At 53.7% G+C, this 19,026-nt stretch overlaps 1 protein-coding gene across 1 annotated transcript in view; it reads left to right on the forward strand.

Annotated features, from left to right (window-relative positions):
- Positions 1–16,580, forward strand: part of ASAP3 (ArfGAP with SH3 domain, ankyrin repeat and PH domain 3) — a 45,385-nt gene extending 28,805 nt beyond the window's left edge. The window contains 21 exon segments of the mRNA XM_036443692.2: positions 4,445–4,556; positions 4,788–4,873; positions 5,250–5,325; positions 5,494–5,580; positions 5,748–5,857; positions 7,166–7,235; positions 7,555–7,642; positions 8,696–8,744; positions 8,835–9,025; positions 9,111–9,244; positions 9,401–9,495; positions 9,720–9,897; positions 10,989–11,074; positions 11,231–11,346; positions 12,125–12,192; positions 12,279–12,386; positions 12,504–12,699; positions 13,531–13,741; positions 14,228–14,261; positions 14,263–14,319; positions 15,677–16,580. Coding sequence (XP_036299585.1) covers positions 4,445–4,556; positions 4,788–4,873; positions 5,250–5,325; positions 5,494–5,580; positions 5,748–5,857; positions 7,166–7,235; positions 7,555–7,642; positions 8,696–8,744; positions 8,835–9,025; positions 9,111–9,244; positions 9,401–9,495; positions 9,720–9,897; positions 10,989–11,074; positions 11,231–11,346; positions 12,125–12,192; positions 12,279–12,386; positions 12,504–12,699; positions 13,531–13,741; positions 14,228–14,261; positions 14,263–14,319; positions 15,677–15,751 — 2,227 coding nt within the window. The 3' untranslated portion in view covers positions 15,752–16,580.
- Positions 16,581–19,026: the final 2,446 nt, after the last annotated feature.

Raw genomic sequence — 19,026 nt, forward strand, 5'->3', positions numbered from 1 at the left:
GTTCACACTGCGCTGTGGGTGTAGATCCTGTGGTGTGGGCGCCATGATGGGTGTGGCCACCTGCTCTCATTAGCGGTGTGGAGACAGACTGTGTTTCTCCTTATAATTTGATGTGGGTGACATGGCCTTCCTGAGTTGCCTTGACGAGTCCTTATCCTTTCGGGGCATTGTCTACCAGATGGGAAGAATGGACCTGCTCTTACCAGGTTTATATACGGAGCTCGCCTATAAGGTTACGTTGAAAGGAAAGATTCTGTGTAACTGATGGCGGAAGGGGCTTGGCTGAGATTATTTAGCGAGTTGTCAATAGGGCCTGGTCTAGAACCCAACGCTTCTTAGTTTAGTGTTCTTCCTGCCACCTAGCTTACATAGGTTGAGCTACATGTCCTGGCACAGGTATCTGTGTGTGTGTATGTGTGTGTGTGAGTTTATTGATTTTTAGAGAGAGAAAAAGGGACAGGGATAGAGAGATAGAAACATTGATGACAGAGAAACATCAGCGATTAGCTGTCTCGTGCACACCCCCCACTGGAGATCGAGCCTGCAACCTGGGTATGTGCCCGGACCAGGAATCAAACCTGGGACCCTTCGGTCCTCAAGCTGACGCTTTATCCATTGAGCCAAAATAGCTAGGGCCCACCTCATTCTTGCAAACCAGTCTTGGCAGCAGCTGGCAGGGCCCGGGGTCCTGATAGCCTTCGTGTGGAACCACCAGCAGTCCCATCCCTGGGGTGCTCCTGTGGAAGGAGGGGTCCCCCCTCCAGCTGGGGCCGCTGAGAAAGGCACCCCAGGTCCTGTGCAGGGGCCACGTTTGTCTGGGCCGTTCCACGGGCAGGACCGTCTGTACAATGGGCCCTGACCACGATCTATCAAAAAGGACGCTGTGACCGTCCCCAGCTGGGGGAAGGCAAGAAGGAGGGATTGGACAAGTCTGAGCACAGGGATGGGTACCAGCGCCATCCCCAGGGCTCTAGCGCCGGATAGACCTGGGTTCAAATCCTGCTCTGCCACTTAGCTGTGACTTATCATCTCGGGCCCCTCATCTGTAAAATGGGGATTGCTTACCTGCTTAAAAATAATAATTAGTGGTGATAGCAGCTGGTACTTATACTTAAGAGCTGCCTGTGCACCAGACACGGATGAACCCTTTACATCTGTTATCAGATGTATGGCCCTTGGCAGGGAGAGGTGCTGCTCTGATCCCCAATCTATAGGTAAGCAGTGAGGGAGAAAACCACCACAGTGCCCGCCGTGGTGGATCCCCCTACGTTTTATAAGCAAGAAGAGCGGTGGCTCAGTAAACAGTGAAGCACGGAGTGACAGTAAATAATCAGCACAGAGGAGGCAGAAAAGGCAGGTGGTTCTGCTTGGGCGGAGGGAAGGGTGGTTGGAACAGGCATCACAGGAGAGGTCAGGCAGGTGGGTGCATGATCCGTTTTGATCTCCATCTTCCTCCTCCATGACCTCCTTCCTCCCCCCAGTATCTGTTCCCCATTTCCTGAATGGTATTGCTGTCCTCCCCTTCTCCAGTTACCCCGGTCTTCCTAGTAACTAGCAATTCAGCACTTTTCTTTTTTTTTAGAGAGAGAGAGTGGAAGGGAGGGAGAGACACAGAGAGAAAGAGAGAGAAACATCCATGTGAGAGAGCCCCATCCAGGGCCAGGGATCGAGCCTGCAACCAAGGCACTTGCCCTTGACCGCAGTCGAGCCCAGGACCCCCTGTCCGCAGGACCGATGCTCTGTTCTCAGAGCCAAACCGGCGAGGACACAGTTCAACGCTTTTTGCTCACGAGTTCTTTTTACTCCTCTGCTGCCACTCCATTCGAGGGAAAGAAGAACCATCCTAACATGTGAAATGTTTACAAACATTGGTGACCCTTGGAGGACAGGGGAGGACTGGGAGTTGTTATTTTGTGGATGGGTGGGGGTGGCGGAATAAAAAGCACTCCCCCGCTATCAGTATGAGGTGTCTCAGGTCATATTAGTCAGACTTTGTAGGGTAAACCTCTGTAAACTCCCAGAGCTGACACTGAGGGACAGAGCCATGGTATTTCACTAAGTCGTGTATAATACTTTACGGCTTATCTTCATTCTAAGCTAACTAACTCTGTCCTTTAATCTCCACTAGACCCTGTATTTAGAATATCAAATAAATAACTAAAGAAGTACCCTATACTAAAAAGATTATCACCAATAGTTCTTATTTAGTCACTAGTATCATTATCATCATCATAATACTGCCAGTTATTGAAGGTTTACCCTATGCCAGGGACTATACTAAATGTTTCTCATGTAATCATATCACCTGAGCACTAGGCAGTATTAGTCTCATTTAAAAATATATATGTTTTTATTGATTTTAGAGAGAGAGGAAGGGAGAGGGATAGAGAGATGGAAACGTCGATGAGAGAGAGACATCGATCCTGCATGCCCCACACTGGGAATCAATCCTGAAACCTAGGCATGTGCCCTGACCAGGAATCGAACCAGGAACCTCTTGGTTCATGGGTCAGTGCCCAACCACTGAACCACATCGGCCAGGCTAGACTCACTTTTGAGATGGAGAAACTGAACCTTAGAAGGATTTGTGGAGGCTAAGGAAGTGAGGGAGCTGCCATTCAGATCCAGAGTCCACATTTCTAACCACTGAACTACATGGTGGCTTCCTTTCTGTCATTTACTCTGCAGCAGACATCTTTCCAGGCCACCCTCTATGGAGCCTCCGCCTCCTTTGCAGGAGCTGCATGGTATTCCCAGAGGGACAGAGCGTAACTGAGTTAACCCCTCCCCACTGATAGGCGGTCAGCTTATTTTTCATTTTTCACTTGAAACGTGTAAGAACAGAGTGCCCCTGCCTCTCCCAGCTGCTCTGCCCACTCAGTCTCCCGCCCCCTTAGCAAGACCCCGGCTCATCGTTACTAACACTGCAGGCCCGGCCGTTGCCTCTCTTCGTACTGCTCATCCCCAGATCCAAAAAGAAGCAAAGCCCTGATCAGCGCTTACCCCCAACGCCACCACCCTGCCACAAACTCCCACTTGGAATGAAAAACAGCCACTTGTGAGGAAATTAAATAAAAATTCAAAAGCCTGCATAACCCCACTCTAGAGCCGTGGTTCTCGCCCAGGGGTGTTTTTGCACCCCCCTCCCCCTTTTATCCCCAGGAGACATTTCTGGTTGTTACAACTGGGTAGATTTGCATCGAGTGGGGAGAAGTCATGGGTGCTGCTAAGCATCCTATATCCACAGGACACGCCCCCCCTACACACACACACACACACACACACACACACTGCAACAAAGAATTATAGGATCAAAATGTCTTTAGTTCTGAGGTTGAGAAAGGTCTCCATGTACAGATTCTGCATATAAACACTGTCCCAGAGGTCTCACCTCAGTAAGGCCTGAAGCTTCAGTGCCAGAAGGGACGGGTCCAGGCCATTGCTCCCTCCCTTTACAGATGGGAAACAGGCCTAGAGGGGCCTATACATAGTCTTCCATGTACTAAGTCTTTTGCATACTTGATCTCATCTGGGTCCAGATAAGGGTCCCCATTTTCCAGGTGAGAAGACTGAGTCGAGAAGGAAATAATGCAGCTCGTAATGTAGCCCATGGCTGACTTCTCTGCTTAGGGCTGGCACCCACTTGGGATGTCTCCTTTATGCAGGTTTCATGGTCACGTGTGGCCAGCCTCCGATATGGAAATACTCTCCTGGCTGGGGCGGGGGTATGATGGGTGTAGCATCTGCACACAGTCCCCCCATCCCCAAAGGGGAGGGGACACAGACAACCCTTAAGATCTGCAGGGAGAAGGCCCAGTTACTTTCAATTACAGGGATGGGAAGCACTTTCTGTCTTCACTTACAAAGAAAAGAACAAAGGTTTTCTAAGCTTTAAAAGGGAAGCTCCAACCCACTGGGTACTACATCCCTTCCAGCAAAGTCAGCAGTGGACACCCCAATCCCGCCTGGCCCTCATCTGAGCTCCTCACCTCCCTGCATAAAAATAAAAACCCCTACGTCCTTCCCATTGCTCGTGGGAGAAAGACCCAGAGCCTCGGCAGGGTCTGAATCAGGCTCTGCATGGTCTGGCCCCTCTAGCTCACGTGGAACCACCTCCCTCTCCATCTGGGCTCCTGATCCCTGCTGCCTCCGGCCGTCACATGCTCTGGTCCTCCTACCCAGCCCCAGATCTCTCCAAAGCAACTTCTCAGACTTCAGATCCCAGCTCACACATCAATTCCTGAGCAGCCGGAAAAGGTCGAGTCCCCCATTTTACTCTCCCGGCTGTGCTTTGACTCATGTCTTTCTCCCCCACGGCCTTGTTCACTGCTGTCACGCAGGAGGGCCCCTCACTCTCCTGTGCCCGTGCCAGAGAGGAGGGCGTAGGGATGGCGGAGTGTGAAAGGGGCCAAGATGTTCAGGCCTGTCTTTCCTTGGGGCCTAGGGCCAGGCTGGAGAAGGACAGGGACCGGGCCAGAGGGACAGGGGGAAGCCACGGGGAGGTGGCCCAGGACACGCAGAGGGAGCGACGCCTCTTCCAGCTGCACATGTGCGAGGTAACGGCTGCTCCAGAGGAGGGAGGGTGGGACGTGTCCTCCCGTCTGCCTCTCCTGCACCTCCCGGGGCCCCGGGCGCAGGCTCACCTCGGGCCCCGGTCGGATGGCCCTTGAGATGCCACCAAGCTTTAGTCATGGCCGAGAGGATCAGCCTGGGAGGGGGACTGCAGGCCCTTGTCCCAAGGATCCAGCTTCTGCTCACGTGGCACCTCTTGCCCTGCCCTCCCCCAGTATCTGCTGAAAGCCGGGGAGAGCCAGATGAAGCAAGGCCCCGACTTCCTGCAGAGCCTCATCAAGTTCTTCCATGCCCAGCACAAGTAGGTTTCTCCCCGTGGCCCCAGCCCTAGCCCCATGTTCCTCGCCCCCGTCAGGCAACAGAGAGCAAGGCCCAGGCCCAGGGTCTGGCAGACCCCCAAGGACTTGGCTCACTTGATCTCACTCAATCCCTTAACGCCCTTGTGAGCAGGTGTTGTTATTATCCCCATTTTACAGATGTGAAAACTGAGTCTCAGATTTACTAAGCTAGTAAACTGGGATCTGGACCCAGACATTCTTACTCCAGGGCCTGTTTTGTTGACCATCAGACTACTAGTGTACTGCCCGGTCATCCTTGGAGCACCTTCTCCCACACTTCGTGTTTCACCTCTCATTTTCCTTTCTCTCTGGCGCCTTGTTTGGCCTCGCACCTCTTAGCTTTTTCCAAGATGGCTGGAAGGCCGCGCAGAGCCTGTCCCCCTTCATCGAGAAGCTGGCGGCCTCGGTACACGCGGTAAGTCGGGCCTTACCCTTTGGCCTGTGGTCAAGCCCCCTGGCCTTCTGGGAGAACCTGGGTGTGGAAGGGCTGCCCCCCGCCCAGAGAGAGGCTCCTGCCCTGCTGGTCTGCACTCTGCACTGGCACAGCGGCTGGCTGATGGCGGGGTCCTGCCCTCCCCCCCAGCTGCGCCAAGCCCAGGAGGAGGAGCTGCAGAAGCTGACCCAGCTCCGGGACTCCCTCCGAGGGATGCTGCAGCTGGAGAACAGAGAGGTCAGCCCCTGGCTCACCCCGGAAGGAGTGCTTTCCCCCAAGGCACGCCATGTGGGCGGTGCGGGGAGAGGGAAGACTTCTCCGAGTCCCCTGAGTGCCCTTGCGGGAGACCCCTGCAGAGGGGGGCCCTTCCCACCCTGAGGTCTCCTCTCCTGCCTGGCGAGCAGGACCACATGAGCCGGAAGAACTCGGGAGGCGGCTACAGCATCCACCAGCACCAAGGCAACAAGCAGTTTGGGACGGAGAAGGTGGGCTTTCTGTACAAGAAGAGTGATGGGTAAGTGACTTGGAGAACTTATAAGTAGCCTGACCAAAGCCACACAGGCAGTAAATGTCAGGGTTGGAGTTACTGACCAAAGAGACTTTTATTTTTATTTTTTTATATTTTATTGATTTTTTTTTTTTTTTAGAGAGAGAAAGGGAGAGGCATTGAGTTAGAAATATCGGTGAGAGAGAAACATCCATCAGCTGCCTCCTGCATACCTCCTACTGGAGTACATGCCCTTGCCCTGAATCAGAACTGGGACCCTTCAGTCCGCAGGCCTATGCTCTCTCCACTGAGCCAAACCAGTCAGGGCCAAAGGGACTTTCCTGATCATTTGAGGGTTCTTGGACCCTCCACTGTGGCAATGCAAAACCATCACAGTCCTGGGCAATTGAGCTTCTAAAAGCCCCTGGTTCTTAACTTGAAGCATAGCAGCGGCGAACACTGCTGAGCACTTAGGCCCCGGAGTCTCCATGCCTCACTCAGCCTCTGCAGTAGACGGAATGCGCCTGGGAATCAGTGTTGTCTGTGCCTTCCTCCCTGCGTCACAAAGCAGCGGGGAAATGCCAAGGCCCTTAGGGGAAGTGTCCATGTACCTACTTCCTTTGTAACAGTTAATCACCTTTATTTATTTGTTTATTCGTTTTTGTTTGTTTGTTTTTGTTAATCCTCACCCGAGGATATTTTTCCATTGATTTTTAGAGAGAATGGAAGAGAGAGGGAAAGTCAGAGAGAAACATCGATGTGAGAGAAGCACACCGATGGGTTGCCTCCTGCACGACCCCTGGAGTCTGTAACCAAGGTACATGCCCTTGACCGGAATCAAACCCGGGACCCTTTAATCCACAGGCTGATGCTGTATCCGCTGAGCCAAACCATCCAGGGCCGTGATACTACTTTCGAATCAGTTTTTATCAGAGAAGAATAACTCTGTTAAACCAATTAATATTTACGGAAGTGTGAAGTAGCCTTGGAGCAGGGATTTGCTAATTGTATTTTTAGCATCTCACTGTTCGAGGTGCTTTGTATTTAACCATAACTGAGCTGCTGTGGTCAAGAGCCTGTCCCTCCTCTCAGATAAGGTTGGGAGCTGTGTCTCCTCCATCGGAGTAGAAGCTCTCAGAGGGTCAAGGTCACGTGCCGCCTTTGGGATAAGGATTCCCAGAGAGCAAGGCTGCTTCCCCCATCAGACTGGGAGCTTCTTGTGGACAGAACTGCGTCTCCTCCTTCAGGAGGCCTGGGCCAGGACCCTGTTTTTCTGCGACAGGGGGCTTAGGGGTGAGCCTCGGGTCACGGTCTCTCTGTCCCTCTGGGTCCTAGAATCCGAAGAGTCTGGCAGAAAAGGAAGTGTGGAGTCAAGTATGGCTGCCTGACCATCTCACACAGCATGGTGAGGCCGGGCGGGGTGGCGGCCCAGAGCACCACGGGTCCTCTCTCCGCTCGGTGTTCTGAGCAGACAAGTGTCCAGCCCTCCCCTCTGAGACCCGGACCCAGGTCCCGGGAGGCCCCCTGTGTGTGGAGGGAAGGATGGGACCCGCAGCTCCCAGCCTGGTGCTGACCCACACACTCCACACCCTGGAGGAGCTGGGAGAGGGGACACACACCCAGGAGCAGGATGGCGCCCATTTAACAGATTGAGAAATGGGGGCTGAGAGTTTGGGAGGCCCAGACGGTCACATGTACACCCTCCATCCCCCAACTTCCCACAGATAAACCGGCCCCCCGTGAAGCTGACCCTGCTGACCTGCCAAGTGAGGCCAAACCCCGAGGAGAAAAAGTGCTTTGACCTGGTGACCCGTGAGTAGTCCCGGCCCCTTCCCCACCACTGCCCAAGGCTTCTCTGAGAGGCCTGTCAGCCGCCAGGAGGCTGAGCCAGGCGCCTGCGTCCAGTTCCACAGGTTTACCAAACAGCCACTCCCGCAGGCAGAGACTCCTTAGGCCCCGGACACTCTGTGAAGCACATTCGCATGGGTTTGGAGGCGTAGATTTTGGAATTATTATTCCTTTGGGGCCAGGCTTTCTCGGGGCAGGCGTAGGCTGAGCAAAGCCCAGTCTCATCCTTAGGGAGCCCTCTCTGGCAGGGGTGTGACTGTAGGAAGAGGGGGAGTGCCCAGAAGAGGGGAGCAGATACAGCACTGCCCAAGATGAAAGAGAGGAAGGCCTGCCTGCTCTGGGCAATCAGGGAGGCTGCTTGGAGGAGGCAGCCCTTGACAGTAGCCTTGAAGGACTCAGGAGGTAGAGTTCGGGGAGGGCATTTCAGGGGACGGGATTGGCGCGAGGAAAAACATAAAAGCAGGAGCGTGGGTTCTGCCAGTGTGGCCAGAGGGTGGGGTTCACAAAGGAGTCGTAGGAGATGAGGCCTAGGAATGCCTCTCAAAGGTTTGGATCTTGTTTCCTGGCAGGAGGGAGCCGAGGCGGGTCTTGGAGCAGGGGAGGGGAGTGGTTAGAGCAGAACCTTAGGCAACAACAGTCTGGCAGTTGGTACTGGCCTGAGGGGGCGCGTGGAAGAGGTGGAGAGCAGGGAGACCAGACAGGGGGCTGTGGGGACAGTTGGGGTGGTGGCAGTGGGTTCAGAGGAGACTGCCTCTGAGCTGCGTAGGGTCCTGTGCCCTCCAGTACCTCCTATGACCAGGAACCCCAGCTGCACAGGGAAAACCTTGTTGGGATGCTCCTTTGTAGGTGACTTCTGAGAAACTGCGCCCTCTGCTGGCCGCTGCCATTCCCGCCCACCCCTAGCTGGGCAGAGCCTGGCTGCATGGGGACCAGAGCTCTGTCTGGATCCAGCGGTTTGGGTGGGGGCTCCCTGGGCCCAGGGAAGGCCAGACATGTCCCCCTCTCCCCTCCCAACAGACAACAGGACGTACCACTTCCAGGCGGAGGACGAGCATGAGTGTGAGGCGTGAGTGCTCCCCCACCACCCGGGGGGTGGGGTGGGGGGTGGGCAGGACCCCAGGCCAGGGGTGTCATCCCCCCCATGCATTCTCTGCAGGTGGGTGTCGGTGCTGCAGAACAGCAAGGACGAAGCCCTGAGCAGTGCCTTCCAAGGGGAGCCCAGCGGCCTCCTGGGGCCCTGGGGGGGCGCCGGGCTGGACGGGGAGCTCCAGGACCTCACCAAGCTGCTCATCGCGGAGGTGAAGAGCAGGCCCGGCAACGGCCAGTGCTGCGACTGCGGGGCTGCAGGTCCGGCAGCGGGGCCACCCCCAGGAGGGAGGTGGGAGGGGAGGGGAGGGGCCGCCCCTGCAGGAATGAGCTGCTCTCTTTGCAGACCCCACGTGGCTCAGCACCAACCTGGGCGTGCTCACCTGCATCCAGTGTTCCGGCGTCCACCGCGAGCTGGGCGTGCGCTTCTCGCGAATCCAGTCCCTCACCTTGGACCTGCTGTGCCCCTCGGAGCTGCTGGTGAGAGTGGATTCCGGGCGTGGGCACAGTGGCTCAGCTGGAGCTTGGGGGGTGGGTGACTGGGGTAGGAGGGGAGGGGAAGGTGACAGTCAGGATGGGCTCAGTCTTCCAGGGGTCACCATCCTAACCACCCCTCTTACTTTGCTGTGACACCAGCTGGCCTTGAACATCGGAAACACGCGCTTCAATGAAGTCATGGAGGCCCAGCTGCCCTCACACGGCGGCCCTAAACCCTCAGCGGACAGTGACATGTAAGGAGCCTCTCGGGTGGAAGACAGGCTGCCTGGGGATTCTGTTTCCCCAGCTCCCAAGGTCTCAGGCAGATCTTGGGCTGGAAGTCTGGGGACGGGGGAGCCTCAGGTCCGGGGGAGTCCGGGACAGGTTCTCGGAGATCTGTGTCTCCTGTGGGCAGGCTTTAGGGGTCAGCTGGGTGGACGGGGATAACTGAGGCCCCGCGTGTGGCTGTCTTTGGCAGGAGTGCCCGCAGGGACTACATCGTGGCCAAGTACGTGGAGCACAGGTTCGCCCGGCGGTCCACGCCTGAGCCTCAGAGGCTCTGGATGGCCATTTGCAACCAGGACCTCCTGTCCGTGCTGGAGGCCTTCGCGAACGGGCAGGACTTCGGGCAGCTGCTGCCAGGGCCTGAGGGCCAGGTGAGGACCCCCTCCAAGGACCACTCAGAACCCACCCGCGCTTACATATGCCCCAGGCCCAGCTATCACGCCCCTCTGCCCACCTCTGACATCTGCTCAAACCACACCATCAGAGGGGTAGAAAGGAAAGAGCATGCGTTCAGTCAAGCAGACCCGAGCCAGAATGCTGGCTCTGTCTTTCCCTGGCTGTGTGGTCCAGAGCGGGTTGCTTAACTTCTCTGAGATAAAGATGAGAAAAGGATAGCACCCACGTTGAAATGAGAATTGTCATGTGCATGAAGGGCCTACTGCATAATACGTGTGCAATAACTTGTTAGTATCTTTTTTTTCTTTTTTTAATATATTTTAATTGATTTTTTTACAGAGAGAAAGGGAGAGAGATAGAGAGTTAGAAACATCAACGAGAGAAACATCCATCAGCTGCCTCCTGCACACCTCCTGCTGGGGATGTGCTTGCAACCAAGGTACATGCCCTTGACCAGAATCGAACCTGGGACCTTTCAGTCTGCAGGCTGACGCTCTATCCACTGAGCCAAACTGGTTTCAGCTCTTTTTTTTTTCTTTTTTCTTTTTCTTGAAAACCTTTAGAAATGGATAAAAGTGGGTCATATTAGAGCAGGGAAGGCCGTTGTATGGCATTTCCAGTAACCAACATCATATGAACTGGGGAGTCGGGGGAGAATATCAGAGACATTGGAAAGATTAAATCAACAGGAGTTGGTGAACATCAGAAATCGGATGGCATATCTGTGAGCAGTCTGATACCTCTGTGGGCTGTCCAGCGGGCAGGAAAGTGCCACATTCGGGGAGATAAGCCTGGAACAGCCTCCCTAAGTGATAGCTGGAAGCACGAGGTTCGCTGAGGTCCTGGTGGCAGTGAGAGGAGCAAAGAGGGGAGTCCAAGGCCAAGAACCGAGTTAGGGAAACGTCTTCTATTGGTGGCAAGAGGAGCCAGAGCCACTGAAGGAAGAGATGTCACCTCCTCTCAAACACGTTGTCCACTCAGTCTCATATCTGGAGGATTCAAGAGGGCAATATTGGGGTGGGGGCAGGTGAACCGGGAAAACTCAGAGGGCTGGGTGTGTATTCAGGCACCTGGAGAGCTCGCCCTGCACTTGGCTGTCAGAGTCGCCAACCAGGCCTCGCTGCCCCTGGTGGATTTCATCATCCAGAATGGGTGAGAACCCCCCTGCCTGTCTGTGCGTGTCCTCACACCGCCCCCTGGCCTTGTTCTCCCCCCTCTGCTCCCTCCTCTCCTCCCCCTCTTTTCCCCTCTGATATTGACCCCTCACCTGTCTGTTCCCCTTCCTTCCTCTCTGACCGTCCTCCCCAGCGGTCACCTGGATGCCAAGGCTGCTGATGGGAACAGTGCCCTGCACTACGCTGCTCTCTACAACCAACCTGACTGCCTCAAGCTGCTGCTGAAAGGGAGAGCTTCTGTTGGCCCAGGTGGGGCTCAGACACCTCCTCCATCAGACTCCCCCTCAGACTCCCCCTTGTGTGGGATCCCCTTGCCTTTTTCCCAGACAGAGAGCACTGGCTATGAGCACGGACTTCACAATCCGACTTGGCTTGCCTCTGACCATCTGTGTGACTGTGGGGTTTGTCCATTCAGTTCTTGAGCCTCAGTTTCCTCATCTGTAAAATGGGAATAATACCACTGACCTGGTAGGCCTGCTAAGAAGGTAAAATAAAATATTGTTTCTGAAAGTACCTAACCAAACAGATATGAGCTGCGCCTGAATTATAGTGATTTTAATGGCCACCATTTGCTGCTTACCATGTGCCTGACAATGTGCCAAATGCTCTACACATATTAACTCATCTAATTTTCACAACACCTGGTCAGTATCACACTCATTTCATAGATGAGAAAATTAAGGCCCAAGGTCACTCAGCCAGGAGGTGGCAGAGCCAGGATTCAAACTCAGGCAGTTTGATTCCAGTGGCCCATCTTAACCTCTAAGCCACATGTGTCAAACACAAGGCCCGCGGGCCAAATCCGTCCCGCCAGGCCTTGCAATGTGGCCCGCACCGCGCTGTCATCACTGCACTCCGCTGCGTTTCCATCACAATGACAGTTTATGACTGTTCAGTAAACCATTCGGCCCGCGATTTAGGCTGGATTTTAGATTTTGGCCCCTTCTCTGATTGAGTTCGACACCCCTACTCTAAGCTATCAGGCGACTTTGACCCTGTCTAAGACTCCTGACTTGACCCCTCACAGTGAACGAGGAAGGAGAAACAGCTCTGGACATAGCCAGGAAGAAGCAGCACAAGGAGTGTGAGGAGCTGGTAAGGCTTCGGGAAGGAGGGGTGCCCTGGCCTTCTCTCTCTTCTGAGCCCGGACCCTCTGAATGGCCACGGCTCTGTTTTGGCAGCTGGAACAGGCCAAGGCGGGAACCCTGGCCTTCCCCCTGCATGTGCACTACTCCTGGGGAATCTCCGCAGAGCACGACTCTGACAGCGAGGAGGAGGAGGAAGAGAAGGTGGGTCCCAGCCCCTGCCTCTCAGACCTTCAAAACCTGATTGGACCTCGTGTGGGGAGGGGAGGGGGAAACCGGAGAAACCTGGCCGTCCTCCCTCCAACCCTTCTGTCCCAGCAGCACTGTCCCCTGAAGCCCCCGGCCCAGACCCACTGGGCCAGTGGGAGGATGGACATCAGCAACAAGACCTACGAGACTGTCACCAACCTGGGGTCAGCTGCCCCTCAGAGCCAGAGTGAGGACTGCCCCCCACCCTTACCCGTCAAAAACCCTTCTCGGACCGTGGTCCAAGGCCGTGCGGGACATGCCAGTGGAGGTATGGTTGGCTGCCCAGAGAAATGCTCTTTGTGCCATTCATTGAGGGCCTACTGTGTGCATATGTTAGTTCATATCCTTCTCACCATCATCTGGTAGTTTGGGGTTATCATCTCCCCCTTATAAGCACAGGAACAGAGATGTTCAGTCACCTACCCAAGATCCCACAGCTGAGTCCCTTGAGTGGTATTCAAACCTATGTCTGTTTTATTCCATTTCTGTCAATGTGTCACTTACATAAAAACAGAGAGACGCATTTATTGAGCGTCCACTATGTCTTGAGGCCTTTGGGGGCTCCTGAGACACAGTCCAGTGGGGGAGAGAATAAACGAATGCAGTCTCTTATGATATAAGGCCCAATGTGATGGGGACTGTAAATCCTGAGGGGATGAGGACGTGGAGTGTTTTGCTGACTGCTGTTTCTCCAGCACCTGGCACGGTGCCTGGCTGTTCTCAAGAAATGTGTGTTAATTGAAGGGACAGCTCCTTCTGGGAGCTCAGGGAGGGAGGGGGTATGTCCTGTTGGGACTGGCGGGTGGCTTAGGAAGGCTTCCTGGTGGGGATGGCCTCTGAGCTGAGCCCGAGGGATGAGCAGGAGAGCCCAGACCGAGGAGAAGGTGTAAACAGAGGCAAAACCGTGTATCGTTGTGGCCTGGCGGTTGTGAATGGATGCTGGGGCTGAAGAAGACCGCAGCATGATGGGGAAGAGGTGAAGGACGGTGCCGGAGAGATAGATGGGAAGTGGAGAAGGGGGAGATTCTGGAGGCCAAAGGCTACTTTGAAATGGAGCGGAATAAGAGATAAACACAGGCTGTATCCCTTCTGATTCCAGATCATTCCGAAGTCCCCAGCCTCGGCTCAGAGGCTCCTGGGGCTCCCGAGAGCCAGAACAGTCCAACGTCCTCCTCCTCTAGCCTTACAAGTCCCGTGGAACTTGGGGGTGCTAACCAAATCCCACCCAGCTCCGAAGAGGCTCTCTTGGAGTCCCCAGGCACCTCCCGACCCAGCCTGACATCTGGAAACACACCCCCCGTCCGATTCAGGTTAGTGAGAGCCCAGCTGTGCAACCCAGGCAAGTGTCCTGACCTCTCTGAGCTTCCGTTTATTTCCCCAACTATAAACTGTGTCTGCCTGAAGGCTGGGATACCTCCCAGCTCTGAGGCCCATGGCTCACGCAGAAATGCTAGAGCTTAAATGGAGGGTCATTGGACCTCTTTCCCCTTCACACACCTGCTCCTGGGATGTTGATTAAGAATCTGGGACGTAGACGGCTGAAGCTGGAGTGGAGGAGGTGGGAACCTGTGAGGCTTGTTCCAGAGGCTGTCCGTGGGGCATCCTTCTGTCCCTACCTTCACTCCAGGATCCGGTCCTCTCCCTTACAAACTCTTCCAGTTTGGAGCTTGGGGGGCAGCCAGAGCTCTCTAGAGGCCAGGGGCCTCGTGGACTCTAAGCCCCACACCTGGGCCCTTTCTCTACTCGGGGGGGCTCCCTGGGCACGGGGGTCACATCGGCCTCTCCCTGCCTTCCAGCTCCGAGAGCACCCGTTCCTACCGGCGCGGGGCATCAGAACCCGGAAGACTGTCCCTCAGCCAGGCAGCCTCCACCCAGAAGGAACATGCCGGTAGGTGGGCGCTCGGGACTGTGGTTTGAGGGCGATGGCAGAGTGCCTAGGAGGCAGACTTGGTCAGGAGCAGGTGTATGGGGGTGGGACACCTCTCCCCAGGATCGGGGAGCACAGTTTGGCCATTCCCTGTCCTGGAGCTTCGCCTTCCCCGCTGCAGCCCAGGATGGGTGAAGCTGGGAGCACCCAGGCCTTGAGGGAGGGCAGAGGTGATGAGGCCCACGCTCCGGCTGCTGCAGGAGAGGATGAGCAAAGCTATGTCAGCCAGGCCGGTTGCTTCCCTGCAGTTGCAAGATTAGGGTGTCTGTGCACCAGGCCTCGGGTTCCCTGGCTCTCCCCGTGTACGGGAGTCTCCTGGAATCTCCCAAGACTGGTGGCTCCCTGGCATCGAGGATGTGCATCTATCCTGTTTCCCCGAAAATAAGACAGTGTCTTATATTAATTTTTGCTCCCAAAGATGCTCTAGGTCTTATTTTCAGGGGATGCCTTATTTTTCCATGAAGAAGAATACGGTACACATTTATTGTTAAATGAAAATAAAGGAAATTTATTACCTGTATACGGTACGGTAGTACGGTAGTTGTCAACACAAACCAGACAAACTGTGAATCCTACAGTATCAAGAATTTACTCATTTATTCAATGACAATCACGTCATCATCTTCTGGAACATCATCATAACAATCCAATTCCTGAATTTCCTGGTGAATTTCTTGTGACTCCATTTCTTTCAGAATCAGTGGACCAAATCTCTCATGTTTAACCTGGGGGAGAAGGGCCTTATTTTCGGGGGGATGCCTTATATTTCACTCAGAAGAAAACCTGTAAGAAGGTCTTATTTTCGGAGGATGTCTTATTTTCGGGGAAACACGGTATTTAGTTGCGGGACCTGGGAGAGGCATAGGACAGAGCCAGTCGTTTGCAAAGGAAGACTCCTCTCTTCCGTGCTCCCCTGGAAAGTCCTCAGGGATGTGTTGGTTTCTGTGCTGGGAGTGGAGGAAGGCAGGGGCAGGGGCTGGGTGTCTCTGGGGAATTGTCATCCTCAGTCCTTCCAAGTCAGGCACCAGATACCAGTCTGTGTCCACAGCCAGGTGTCCATCCCTCAGCCTGGTGCTGATGCCTGTTGTTGAAGCATGTATGAACCTAAGAGCCCCAGCTTTAGGGTGAGGAGACTTGGGCAAGTGGACTTGCTTCTTCAAGCCTCAGCTTCATCGTCTGTAAAATGGGGATACTTTCATCTACCCCCATATTATGACATAATTGCATCAGCATAAGACGTTTGTGTAACTGAGTGAGACAAACAGCTGGCATATAATAAGTGCTTTAAAAATGTCGATTTTCGTCCTTCTCTCCCCAGGTTGGCTTCACTGAAGGAGAAGGCTCAAGAACTGGGGTTCTCCCAGCAAGTTCTGTGCTGCTTTTGCAAGACTAGCTCCTTGCTGGCCCTTGCATGCCTGAACCACCCTCCTGCTGGACCCCAGCGTTCAGAGCTAGGACTTGAGGGCACAAGACTAAGGAGCTGAGGTGTTCACTTCCTTGGGTCATGCTGTCTCTGTCTCAGTGGCCCTATGGCTGGCCTTCATCCCTGCCATGGGCCCATGCCCCTGCCAAGGATGCTGGGCCCTTCCATGTTAGGGCTTGGTGGTGGTTCTTTCCCCTCCATCTCATTGCTTCCCAGGGTGAGGGAGCCCTTTGGCTGGATCTGAGTGCTCCCAGCTACTTCAGCTGCAGAACCCTCAGTCCCTCATCGGACCAGGACTATTTCTTCCGTCATTCTGAGGCTCCACAAGAGTAGGACCAGGCTGCCTTCATCATTCTCCAGACCAGGGATTCTGCCAGACTAGGGACCATCTCCTCATCCTTTCATTAGTATTTCTTCACTGAGTTCTGGCTCTTGTCTAGATCTGTACTAGATACTACAGATGCCACGTGACTAAGACAAGGGTCCTGCAGATGTGGTCCCTTGCTGGGAAGCCGGTCCCAAGGGTTGAGCTTGGGAATGGGCCGGGGCAGATGGTTCTGGCTTGAGGGGCAGACTGACAATCAGCTGTGTGACTTCGCAGTTGCCTACAGCCCATCCATTCTGGTTGGTCATGTCCATGCCGTACTTTCAGTTACGTAGCCTGATTATCATTCCTTTCGAGGGATAGCACAGCCTTCTGGGGATCCTCTACTACATCCCCAGCCAAGAAGCAGCCTGCCCGCTCTCCTTGACTTAGCAGGAAAGGAAGGGATGGTCCCAGATGATGGGTCCTCACTTCTCTCCTCTTTTTCTTTTTTAATATATTTTATTGATTTTGTTCAGAGAGGAAGTGAGAGAGATAGAGAGTTAGAAACATCGATGAGAGAGAGTCATCGATCAGCTGCCTCTTGCACACCCCCTACTGGGGATATGCTCGCAACTAAGGTACATGCCCTTGACCGGAATCGAACCCGGGTCCCTTCAGTCCCCAAGCCGACGCTCTATCCATTGAGCCAAACCAGTCTCGGCGTCTCCTCTTTTTCTTGGTCAACTCAGGAGCCTTCCCGTCTCAGGGAAGGAAAGGGTCACCAAAGGAGAAAGACAGAAATGGGAGGGCAGAGACTTAGCGGTCTGCTTCCCAGAGCCAGAAATTCCACCCTGATGCCCAGCCCCGTATTAGCAAACACCTAAGCCATCACCGGTCTCTAACACCTCAGCTTTACAGTCGCCGATGAGCCAGGCCAAACAGGGGAGGCCAGAGGGTGCCAGTGGCCAACACAGCAGCCTGGCCTGGAGGCTGGGCTGTGTCCCCTGGCGATCTGGCTGCTCTGTGATCCACAGGAACAAAGTCACCTGCTGAGCCCCCAGTGTCTGGTTTTGTTCATCTCTGACTTCATCTCTGAATTGTTCTTTCACTCATCTATAATAAAAGATTTTTTTTAGTAAACCCCTGGTGGTTTTATTTATGTGATCTGGCGATCAAGAGGAAAGGAGAGGGAATCTTAGGACTTGAAATTCTTTCTTTGGGCCCCATAAGGCAGACAGCCTGGTGTAGAGCAGTGGTTCGCAACTTGGGCTGATTTTGCCCCAAGAGGGATGCAGAGATTTTTGTATTGCTCCCAATGGGATGGTGCTACTGGCATCTGGTGGCTAGGGGTCAGGGATGCTGCTAAACATGCTGCAATCCACAGGCCTTCCCCTCACAGCAAGGACTTATCCAGCCCAAAGTGTGAACAGGGCCGTGGCTGAGAAATCTGGTGTGGAGGAAAGAGCACTGGACCAGGAGTGAGGAGACCTGGTTTAGCTCTGCCCAGTTCTTGTCTCAATTCGATTTCCCCTGAGACGGGTATTTGGGGGCAAGTAGTTTACTTGTGAGGTGACATCAGGAAGCATAACGAGGGAGCAGAGAAATGAAACAGAAAGAAGGTCAAGAAGCAAAAAAGGGTGTGTCAATGAAGGGCTATCACTGTATCTAGGCTTACTTATTGGGGAACCTTTGAGAGGCCATATAGATTAGAACATGCCTTCACGTTGTTCCGCTGAGTGAAGAAATCAGTGTTTTTACCACAAACTCTGGTCTCTTATTGGTTGGGTAGGTCCTTACTAGAGGTGTTAATTCCCAAGCTCTTCCCGTCTGCCCCACACCCTCATTCAGGGAGAAGTGGGAAGACGTCTGAGTGCGTGCAGGAATTGCCTGCAGGGAGGACAGGTAGGCAGAAGGAATATGATGGTACCTACAGTGCCTGAAATGGTTGAACAAGGCAAGCCTGGGCCTCAGTCTTCCCATCAGTACCATGAAGGGGTTGGACTCATTCCCTAAGAGTCTTCTGAGCCCTGATGATGTAAGAGACTTGACTTTTTGTTGTTGCCATACTCAGAGTGAGAACTGATGGAAATTTGAGGAAAATGAAACTTGTTTGTTTTTGTTATCAAATGATCTTTAATTAAAATATTTCCTTTGTGATTCTTAAGTAGCTGGACATTCTGCTGCACTACTGTTGATGCCCTAAGGGTGGCAGCATTGCAGCCCACAGACTAGGCAGGCCCCAGGCTCTCTTAATGGTTCCAGAGAGTTCTCTAGCTAAAGATAGGTGACACATCTGTTGGGCAGTGTTGACGATCTCATCAAAAGTGATATTCCCACTGTGCTTGATGTTTCTTTTGCTTCTTTCTGTCTCTTGGAGATTCTCTGAGGGCTTTGATGATTCGGGCAGAGGCAGAACGTGCTACCGCAGTATGGGCCTCTGTTCTGAATGGTCAATTTCACTATAATCCTAAGACCTTTCCAAACACCAGTTGCTTTGGCCAGGTCATCACTGGAGGCGTTCATGGCATCTGGTGGCTGGAGTCAGGGATGCTGCTAAACATGCTATAATACACAGGCTATCCCCTCACAGAAAAAAGGAAGGAAGGAAGGAAGGAAGGAAGGATGGAAGGAAGGAAGGAAGGAAGGAAGGAAGGAAGGAAGGAAGGAAGGAAGGAAGGGAGGAAGGGAGAGAGAGAGAAAGAAAGAAAGAAAGGAAGGAAAGAAGGAAGGAAGAAAGACAGAAAGGAGGAAAGAAAGAAAGGGAGAGAGAGAAAGAAAGAAAGGAAGAGAGAGAAAGAAAAAGAAAGAAGAAAGACTCAGAAATAGAAGCAAGCTGGGAACTAGGTGGGAAGCCCTTCTCTCTGATGGAGAGGCAGGGGACCCTGAGCCCACACAGTGCATTTATTTTATACCCCCAAATACCAAGAAGTATTACCAA

The sequence above is a fragment of the Pipistrellus kuhlii genome, unplaced genomic scaffold, assembly GCF_014108245.1.
Source record: "Pipistrellus kuhlii isolate mPipKuh1 unplaced genomic scaffold, mPipKuh1.p scaffold_m20_p_2, whole genome shotgun sequence".
Lineage (NCBI taxonomy): Eukaryota > Metazoa > Chordata > Mammalia > Chiroptera > Vespertilionidae > Pipistrellus > Pipistrellus kuhlii.